General features: G+C 35.8%; 1 protein-coding gene across 1 annotated transcript in view; it reads right to left on the reverse strand.

Moving 5' to 3' along the window:
* Window positions 1-11146, reverse strand: part of LOC107678886 (speckle-type POZ protein-like) — a 35004-nt gene that overhangs the window by 1621 nt on the left and 22237 nt on the right. Inside the window, exons 5-7 of the mRNA XM_016474308.1 lie at window positions 9483-9538; window positions 4703-4825; window positions 1536-1678 (exon numbers count right to left, since the gene is read on the reverse strand). Of these exons, the coding sequence (XP_016329794.1) occupies window positions 1536-1678; window positions 4703-4825; window positions 9483-9538 (322 nt within the window). The remainder of the gene's footprint in view (window positions 1-1535; window positions 1679-4702; window positions 4826-9482; window positions 9539-11146) is intronic.

Raw genomic sequence — 11146 nt, forward strand, 5'->3', positions numbered from 1 at the left:
TTGAGAGAATGTGTATGAAAAAGCTTGTGTTTGTAAATGAGTCAGTGGAAAAGAATACAGACAAAAAATAAAATTAAATAAAATTATCAAGCGTTCAAAGTTCGTTTGAAAGTGCTTGCTCAAAATGTATCCATTGCACCGGTATAATGCAATATTTTTAAGAATAAAACCCACTTCTCTTGCAAGAGTACAGTCTTTCTAAAGCACCACTAATATTACAATTCTGGTTGATACCTATAAGCCGAAAATTATTTAAATGTCCTGGCTGATAACCTGTCATAACTAACACTATTTGTTTGTCTAAATAAATTAAAAATAATCACTGAAAACTAAAATCAATCATTTTAAATGCTGAATCTAGTGAATTTGGACATCATAACATTATAAAAAACACGGTCACACTTTATTTTAAGGTCTAATTCTCGCTATTAACAAGCCGTTAACTACGACTTGTGCCTCAATAAACTGAGATAAGTGAGGTAGATGACAGCAAAGGTAACATACATTTAAAAAAGGAAACAAGCATGCATTATTAAATATTCAATATCAAAAGCAATAAATTAGAAACATCTCTGAAATCTCCCAAAAATATTTTCTAGAAGTCTTCACGCATTTTCTTTTTTGGTTTTGCGTCTCTCGGTTTTTGTGAAGATGCACAGCAATTATTATGTGTGATTTGGTGCACAGTACTTTTTTTTTTTCTTTTTTAAACAAACAAGATTAAGTACTGTATTAAATTTATTTTATGGAACCAAAACCCTGTGTGCTGTATGTTGGACAGGCTTTTATTTCAATTAAAAAGTTTGCGATTCATTTGTATGTGGAACTGAAAAACAACTAGATCATAAGAGTCATTCGTTCTGGACTACAATGGCCATGCTGCATGTTTGCTACTGTGTTCAAAAGGCAAGGGCAACTCAATAGAAAACTTCTCTATTTTCATTGTATTGTTTTGACTTTATTAATTTGTAAAATTTCTCTCTTTTTTTCTGAGCAGTGGGGATACTCCCGCTAGCAGTCATTGTCCTGTGATGGCTGGACAGAGTCTGGTGCTGTGGGAAAACTGCTGCACTCTGATACTAGACTCCTATGTGCGGCAATAAAACCATTTGAGAAGAGAAAGACGAGCACATAAACCAATAACATAAGCAGCAAAAATGAGTGCAAGAAAAGAAGGGCAGAGAGGACGAATCAGTTTGGGAGGGGGTGCTGGTGTGCATGTTTATTTTCTGTGTTGCCCTTGTTATTGATCTCCCTCTGTCTCTGCTGTTGTTGTGTCGGTGGGTGTTTTATATAGAGATGGGGAAAGAGAGAGCTGAAATGAGATGGCCACAGTCCAGTTTCACGCCAGCCAAGTTACTGCCATCCACGAAATCAACTCAAAATTACACCGTCCAATAAAGCTGCTGCAAAGAGACTGAACAAGCTAGTAAAATAAAATAAAATCTAAAAAACAGAGCATGAAAGTTAAGTGTGGAAAGATCTATCTATCTATCTAAAATCTGAACTACTAGCCTGACAGGAGTAGCACTCACTAGTTGATGAAGTCGACAGCCTGTGTCTTCAGCTGGTCAGCGCTGTGCAGATCGGCCAAGATCAGAATCTCTGCTGCGTTTTCCACAGACAGACTGGTGCACAAAGCATCTTCACACATCACCTTCAGCCGCTCTAGAGCATACTAAAGACAGAGAGATTGCACTTCAATAAAAATGTGTGTCTGTGAGCTTGTGTTGTCAAAACAAAGCAGATGTTGCATTGCTATTGGCAGATATTGGCTCAAAGACATTGACATTTAATAAAAAAAATACATTTTTGTTCTTAGATGAGAAGAAAAAATGCTGTTTGGCATGTATTCAGCTAAATGTGGTGCTTGTGTGCAGGGGCAGACTGGGGCTAAAAAGTGGCCCTGGACTTTTTGGCACAGAGCGGCCCACCACACCATAAACCCACCAGCTCATTAGAGCTATTTTTAACACCACTTACTAACATTCAAATATAACACAATACAGAAATATATATATATATATTTTTATTATTATTACTAACATTAATGAATGACCGTCATACTTCTTTACATTATAACTCGTCTTTCCTGGTGTATATGGTAATTTGTTAATAATATTTTTACACATCTCTTAGAGCAGTGTTCCTCAACCCTGGTCCTGGGCGCCCCCCAGCACTGCACATTTTGTGTCTCCCTAATCAAACACACCTGATTCAACTCATTAGCTCATTAAAAGAAACTCCAGGACCTGAAATGGGTGTCAGATAAGGGAGACATACAAAATGTGCAGTGTTGGGGGGCGCTCAGGACCAGGGTTGAGAAACACTGTCTTAGAGGGACAGTTTAATATCACTAAAGTTAAATGCCTACCATAATATCAGTCCATATAACAATGCTCTGCTCTAGAAGACTTGGAATGTAGTGCTGAATGTGGACTGTTTTTAGTGTACCTTTCAATTTTCTTTTTTTAATGAAGAATGTTATGATGATGAAAATTACAGTAAACTGTAATATGTGAAATATATAGAGTTACAATTTAAAATAGCTGTTTTCTATGCAAATATACGGCATACAATGATTTATTTCTGTGATCAAAGCTGAATTTTCAGCATAATTACTCTGGTCTTCAGTGTCACATGATCCTTCAGAAATCATTCTCATATGCTTATTTGCTCGAAAAACATTTCTGATTATTATCACTGTTGAAAACAGTTGTGCTGCTTCATATTTTTGTGGAAAATGTGATACATCACCATTGTCTAAAGTAAGATTTAAAATAATAATAATAATAATAATACTTTTATTCAACAAGGTTGCATTAAATTGATTTAAGTGACAGTAAAAATATACTTATTACAAATTATTTATATATGAAAATGTTGTTCTTTAACTTTGTATTCAACAAATAATCCTGTAAAAGTTAGTGTCACAGTTTCCACAAAAATATTAAGAAACAAAAACGATTTTCAGTATTGATAATAATAAGAACCATTATGAAATATATAGAGTTACAATTTAAAATAGCTGTTTTCTATGCAAATATACGGCATACAATGATTTATTTCTGTGATCAAAGCTGAATTTTCAGCATAATTACTCTGGTCTTCAGTGTCACATGATCCTTCAGAAATCATTCTAATATGCTGATTTGCTCGAAAAACATTTCTGATTTTTATCACTGTTAAAAACAGTTGTGCTGCTTCATATTTTTGTGGAAAATGTGATACATCACCATTGTCTAAAGTAAGATTTAAAATAATAATAATAATAATAATACTTTTATTCAACAAGGTTGCATTAAATTGATTTAAGTGACAGTAAAAATATACTTATTACAAATTATTTATATATGAAAATGTTGTTCTTTAACTTTGTATTCAACAAATAATCCTGTAAAAGTTAGTGTCACAGTTTCCACAAAAATATTAAGAAACAAAAACGATTTTCAGTATTGATAATAATAAGAACCATTAATAATAACTGAGCACAAATAATAATTGAAAATAATTAAGCAGCAAATCAGCATATTAGAATGATTTTTGAAAGACCATGTGACACTGAAGCCTGGAGTAATGACGCTGAAAATTCAGCTTTGATCACAGAAAAAAAAATACATTTAAAGCTGCAGTCTGTAAGTTTTTCCTCTTTGTCGCCATCTCTGTTTAAAACCTGCAATTGCAGCTGTGTGCGGAATTATCTTTCTTGCGGGGGTTGTGTGGCGGCACGGCTCCAGCGCGGATGAATCTAATGTTTTGAGGAGTATGTGTGGCAGTCAGTCACCGCACCGGTGTGAAATGACGCAGTGCCATGCTCGAATTTCCCGCGAAAACCTACCCGTACCACTCAAATAAGAAAACATTATTATAAGCTAACCGTTGTGAATTGGGCTAAAGTAAGGCGATAGTTTTGAACACTGGCTGGTTATGTACTTGCTCAAATAATGATTTTGGATCATTTTTAACCAAAAAAAGTTACGGACTGCAGCTTTAAACATTAAACCGTTAAAACATTTACATTAAAATATCTTTAATAGAAAAATAAAACGTTCCTAATCACGACACTTGAAAGCGAAAGTCTTCAGATTTACAATGTTCTAGAGTAAGTTTGAGAATTATATTTTTACTGTTTTTTGAAACATTTTCTTAGACACGTGAAATTTGGGAAGAAATATAATGATATACAAACGTATGCTGAAAATGGCTACGTTAATGTTTCTATATACACTGTGGCAAACAATGTAAATGGCATTAAAATCTGAGAAATTCGAGAAGGCCAGTAGGCCACGTAGTTTGCATGCCTGAAAATTATTGTCTGTCGTTAAACAATTTTTGTAAACCGTTGGCAAATATTGCTGAATTGTCTCATCATGTTTAGCTGTTTACATCTTACCTCAGCTCGCATTCAAATGCCGCGCAGCACAGCTCAGCTCAGCTTCTGTGAACAGTAAATCTCGCCTTCTTCAATTTGATTGGTTAAAACATTTTGACACTGACGAGCGCTTTGAGCCAGAACGCGCTAAATTAATTAGAATGTTTGTCTCAAATGGGCCACACGGGCCATTCGTCTGGGCCGATGGAGGGATAGGCTATGTATATTTACTGTAATTCATTCTTTACATTTACTGGGCCGGCCCACCGGGAAAACTCCCGGTGCTCCAGATGGCCAGACCGCCACTGCTTGTGTGCGAGCATTACTCACCTTGTCAGCAGCAGCGAGCAGGTCATCAGCCATCTTGTCCAGGTTGGGTGCTTTGCCAGTGTAGATGAAGAACATCATCTCTTTAAAGACCTCAGCCTCCACGTCGTTTATCTCAACTCGGTTCTAGACAACAAATCACATCAGAACCCTGTCGATCACACAGTCTCAGAAAGTCAGGTCAGAAAACCCCCAAGACTCCTCAACTTCCACAGACTCTCTTTACACATGTGCTAATCAGCAATGCTTTATCTAAAACAGAGGCAAACACCATAAAGCCAAAGTGAAGTATTATTATTATTATTATGTTGCTGTTGTTGTTGTTTTTGGTATTATTATTAAAATAATATAATAATGGGTAATTTTTGTAATTCTTTAATAACAATAGTAGTATCCATAATGATGATAATTAATATTTTTATTTTGTTGTCGTTATTAAAAATATATAATATGTTATTAATGTAATTATTGTATTAATAGTAATAATAGTATCAATAACAATAATTAAAAATAGCATCAATAATAATAATAATAATAAAATATTAATTAATATATCAACAGATTATAATAACTCATCCGCAGTTGACTATACTCTGAAAGTTGTGCGTGAGACGGAACAGAACGGAACGTGGAAAGTGAAGCTTACGCAGGCCTTAAAACAATCTAGAATTTATTCAACTCTATGTCATTGAGACAGTCAACTGACTGCGCTTTTGGAGGTTTAAAATGTGATGTAATTGGAACTGATGCAGTTCAGGTTGTTGAAACTGCTGTAAAAGCATAACGTGTAATTGTGTCAGAGTCTGGCCTTTCCTCTTATGAGCTCCTGCGGTGTCCCTTGAGCCCCCTACACCAAACTCACACGACCACTGACCTCCACCGTATGAGAGCATATGCGCACACAAAAGGACAGAGTCACTCAAAAAAGCAAATTAATGTATAGCTCAGAAAGCCTCATTCCCTTTCTGTTCCTGAGTGTGAGAGAGTGTGTGAGAGTTTCTCTCTTCTGTCCAAGGCTGCCGGAGCACAATCGCTTTGTTGATTGTCGTGCTGGTAACAAAGCCTTTTCCGTCCCGGCCCGTCCATCACAGCTAAACCAATTAATCCAGCAACTGTTAGGAACTCCACCCCACCCGCAGACACAGAAACACAGCAAGGTCAAATGAAAAAGTTCACTCAAAAGCAAACAGAACTATTTATTAAAGGCTATTACAGAAAATAAAAGTCTGTGTAACCTAAAGTCACAGGCTTTCTGTTTTACCTCCCTCCCCCTGCAGACTGCAGTTTTTGCTATGAATGAACTGTGGCACTTTTGTGTCAATATGAGTACCATCATAAAAACTAGTAACAAATTGACCTAAGTAAAACTGAAGAGGCTCAGTCACTAAAAAAAGGAAAGTTTGTGGTGATGCTTTTGTTTATTCAAATCTATGACCAAAACTACAAAAGTACAGGTTGCCAAACATGAAAATTCGACAACTCTTTAGATTGAGGAACACTATTCACTAGTTCACTATTAACTAGTTGCTTATTAGCATGCATTTTACAAGCATATTGACTGTTTATTAGTACTTAGCACATATTAATGCCTTATTCTGCAAGACCATGTTCTAGACCCCTAACCCTATACCCCATACCTAAACCTAACTACTACAACAACTACATAACTACTATCAATAAGCAGTAAATTAGGAGTTTATTGAGGGAAAACTCTTAGTTAATAGTGAATGCGTGTTCAATAATTTAAAGTATTACCGAAAATTCACTCATCATATAATTCCAAACATTACCATTCAAGTAAGTCAGTAAGATTTTAAGAAATTAATAATTTTATTCAGCAAGGACACATTAAATTGATCAACAGCGACAGTAAACATTTATAATGTTGCAAAATATTTCTATTTCAAATAAATGGCACTTTTAAACTCTCTATTCAAAGAATCCCCAAAAATAGTTTCCATGAAAATATTAAGCAGCACAACTGTTTTCAACATTAATAATTATAAGAAATGAGCACCAAATCATCATATTAGATGTTTCTGATGGATCATGTGACACTGAAGATTGGAATAATGACTGCTGAAAATCCAGCTTTGCCATCACAGGAATAAATTACATTTTGCAATATATTTAAATAGAAAACATTATTCAATTATTAAAACGTAATACTTTCAACAATATTACAGTTTAACTGTATTTTTAATCAAAGAAATGCAGCCTTGGTGAGCATAAGAGACGTCTTTCAAAACCAACCAACCAAAAAAAAACAACAACAAAAAAACGTACTGACCTCTAACTTTCAAACAGTGGTGTATTTGACTTCTGCGGAACACAAAAGAAGAGTGTTTTTTCTTGGTCCATATAATGAAAGTCAAAGGTGTTCAATATTATTTGTTATTTCAGTGATTTTCACTGTATGGACAAAACAGTCACTATGGATGCATCGCAAGAGACGAAGAATGCAGGCTTTCCACTGAGTTTTCTCGGTACCTAAAGCAACTCCACACCACAAAAAAAAAAAAAGTGGACATCAAAAGCACTCCGGTCCACACCAGAAGCTCCAGTGTGAAAAGTCACTGAAGTGTTCAGACAAGTTCATGAGCAGATTTTCAGGAGTCTGTTTATATATATATATATATATATATATATATATGTGTGTGTGTGAGTGTGTGTGTGTGTGTGGATCATTCAGAAACCATTTTAAAATGCTGATTCGGTGCTCAAGAGGCATTTTGTTATTATTAAAAATGTTGAAAACATTATTACTGCTTTGTACTGTTTAATATTTTTGTGGAAACCATGATGCATTTTTTCAGGGTTCTTTGATGAATAGAGCATTTAAAAGAAAAGCATTTGTTTAGAAGATAAATCTTTTGTAACATTATAAATGTCTTTACTGTCACTTTTGGCCAATTTGATAATGCTGAATTTTAAATGTGCTCTATAAATAAAATGTACTTACTTAAATAGACATATATGTATATGTAACATATTTTTCTATGTTTCTGCACTCAGGAAAAAGAAAGGTACAAAAGTTGTCACTGGGGTGGTACCTTTTCAAAAGGTACTTTTGTACCTTTTAGGTAAATGTACCTTTATGTACCTTTGAATGTACCTTAAGTTGCCAATATCGTACAAAAGTGTACCTTTTGAAAAGGTACCTCTCCTGTGACAATATATGTGTGTGTGTGTGTGTGTGTGTGTGTGTGTGTGTAACAGGCAACTCATCTGTTTACTCTCTGATGAGGCATTTCCTCTCAATTCTCTTTAGATTTTCTCTATTGGAACATCAAATCCATCAATATTCTACAGACATCGCAGCCAAATCACTGAGCCCCAGCCATCATCTAAGCCTGACACGCACACACGCACTGACACGTACATGCGTCCACACTCGCTTTTACACGTGCCTATGCACAAACTGAGCCCCAGATCCCATCATTTATCTATTAAGCACACACTCTCTCTCTCAACACTAAACTCAGCCTCACACATTTGCATGGATCTTCACAAAGCTAATAAGCCGCACAAGTAAAAGGAACAACAGGAAGCCTCACTGCTCCACAAACCCCAAACGCAAGCACATCCTGTCCCAAAAAATGGTGCATGATGAAACTCTGGGAAAGGGGGGATACGACAGGAGGAGAGAGACAGAGGAATACTGGATCAGCAGATGGTGAAGCATGGGACTAACATTGATGATGATAAGAGGAAGAAAAGGAAGTGTGTTAGGGGAAGCGTAAGGGGCAATCAGTGCAAATAAGTGTAATTTTAGTATTATTTATATAATATTGGAGCTCTTAATATTTTGAATTAGCTTTAATTTTTATATTTTCAATGTGCTTTTGCCATAATTGTTTTAATATTTACTTTTGGATCTAATTTATTTAAATTTCAGTTCTATTAGTTTTTTGTTTTGTTTTTTTTAGTAAATTTTAGTATTTCAAACTTATTTTTATTTAGCTGTCAATGCAGCATTTTTTATTTACCTTTTTTTAATCTAATATTTGTATTTTATTATTTATTTCAGCTTTATTTTAATTAACAAAAACTACTAACTAACATTAACAATTGTAATTACCTATAACAACACTGCTGCAAATATATAAAATATATTCCACTTTTTTTTTTGTAGTAGTAAATGCATTCAGTTCCTTTTAAGATGCAAGAATTGAGTTCATTACTTGGATTACGTTACAAAAATGAATGTCAAATTAAATAAATGGCATGAAGCATTTCACTAATTGCAAGTGTTATCTTTTACAGTCCTAAAAATAACATACTGTCTTCAGTCCTCATTTAAATAGACATGTGCAGCCCTCTCGATTTACACACGCAATCTTTAACGCCTCTATGAACAAACTCCACTGCTCTGATTATATATCAGGCCTAATACAACTGCCATATTAAAAAGCCATGCATGAAAAATGGCAAATAGTGATTTATGATCGGCTATTGAAAACAAGCAGGAAGATGGTACAGTTGAGCAATTCTGTAAATGCAGAGGTATTAGACCACACAGCTGGACTGAAAATTAGGTTGGATGGATTTAAGTCCAACTGGGAGATAGCTAATATACTTAGAAACTAATAAACACTGCAGAAATGAGACATCAGGAAAACACTTGCATGAAAAACAGCAAGTTGTGCATGAACATTAATGGTGTGAGGGCCTCTGTGATTGTGACGGCCTAAACGGATGGGAGTTGTATCACTGCTTTTGAAGTATAATGAGACAAAATGTACGATAGAAGGGAAGGAAAATAAAAATAAATAAACCTCACCTTTTTACTCTCCTCCATCTCATGTTCAAACATAGCGCTGAATACTGGGGAGCGTGCTGTGAAAGTGAAAGAGAAAGAGTTTTTAATACACAACAAAAAACTTATGAAAAAATAAATAAATCTGGTAATTATAATAAGAGTGAAACAGCGACAGGACACTTTTTCAGCAGCCTTGGTTCCCCAAGTATTTTTCCCATTCATGTTCTCCAAAGGCAATTTCAAAATGTTCTTCGATAAAGAGTTCATGCCATGAACAAACTCTGAGATGAATCACAACATTACAAACTCTGATATGAAACAAAAACAAAAAACAACTATAAAAACCTGAAAAGGAAAGCTACAATACTGTCTACTCTTTTATAAAAGGAAAAGTACTGCTTTCATGAAACTTGGCAAATTATGTAATCAATTCAATTTATTTGTAAAGTGCTTTTTTGTTAAATCATAAGAGGGATGGTGAACAAAGATTCTGAGGAAATGTTTCAGTGATCAACATCAAAAACGAACATCTAACAGTGGTTCCTCAGACAATTTGTGCCTTGGTGCAATTGGCGATCCTTTTGGCTGATTAACCCAGGGGATGATGGCGGCTCAGACCTTACACTCTCTGTTAAGTCAGAATATGGAGTCAGATCTCTCTAGGGCAACTTGTTTAAAGGAGTGTGTGAAGTCTGGCACATTCTCTCCCTAATCACAGCTCAAACACCAGTCGATCAGCTCTGTCTCCACGGCGATTAATGAGGACTACCAGGTACAGCCAGATAACGAGGAATCCCGCCTCACCATGAGCGACAGCGGGAGAGAGAGAGAAGCTGCTTCTGAAACCTGAAACATTCTGCCATCTCAGGCAGTATACATCGGTAGGAAGGTATTCAAATGTTAACTAACATCATGTCTAAGATACCTCTGTCTGGTCGATTTTTGAAGGAAGCACAGATGCTTCTTTCGCTGCCTATGATATCCCACAATCCTGCACGTGTGGGGCAGTAGTTATATGTCTGACAGAGCTCACTAGGCGCGTTTCCATTACAGATTTGCGCAAAACTTTGGCGATAATTTATAAATGTCGATAAAAAAGTATTGCGAAATGACGGCGTTTCCATTAACCAATGTTATGCGACTAAAACGTAACCTTTTGCCTCTTGCGATAAGTCATGGCAACGGATTTTAGTGGGATTTTGACGGATTTTGGCTATATTTATTCAAAGGAGGCTTATGCGTGTATCTTTACAGAAGCAGCAAAGAGAGCCGCTTCAGAAACGTGCGTGGCGCGGCTGGAATAAACCATAGCCTGTATAAAAACATAAACACAAGCATTGATTGGCCGTAATCCGCTTCAGTGGCCGTATCAGAGCCACACTGCGCCGCAGATGTGTGCAGTGTAAATTGTCTAAGCATTAATGGTAGGGAAATCCCCTTATACTGGAGAGCGGCCACGTAAATGTTTCTTGGAGGTTATAGTACATTGAAGAATAATCATATGACTTTTTACATACGCCATGTGACCTGTAAATGCGGAAAAGCCATTTCCATTTGAATCATGCAGTGAAAGAGCGCACTCTAAATGCACACGCGCACTAGACTTCTCGTAATGCGTGCACTCTGTAGGTGTTTTTTTGCGTCGTGAGAATATTGAGCAAAATAGCTCACTTGTCATGGTGTTA

Source organism: Sinocyclocheilus anshuiensis, unplaced genomic scaffold (assembly GCF_001515605.1).
Source record: "Sinocyclocheilus anshuiensis isolate Anshui unplaced genomic scaffold, SAMN03320099.WGS_v1.1 scaffold1800, whole genome shotgun sequence".
NCBI classification, from domain to species: domain Eukaryota; kingdom Metazoa; phylum Chordata; class Actinopteri; order Cypriniformes; family Cyprinidae; genus Sinocyclocheilus; species Sinocyclocheilus anshuiensis.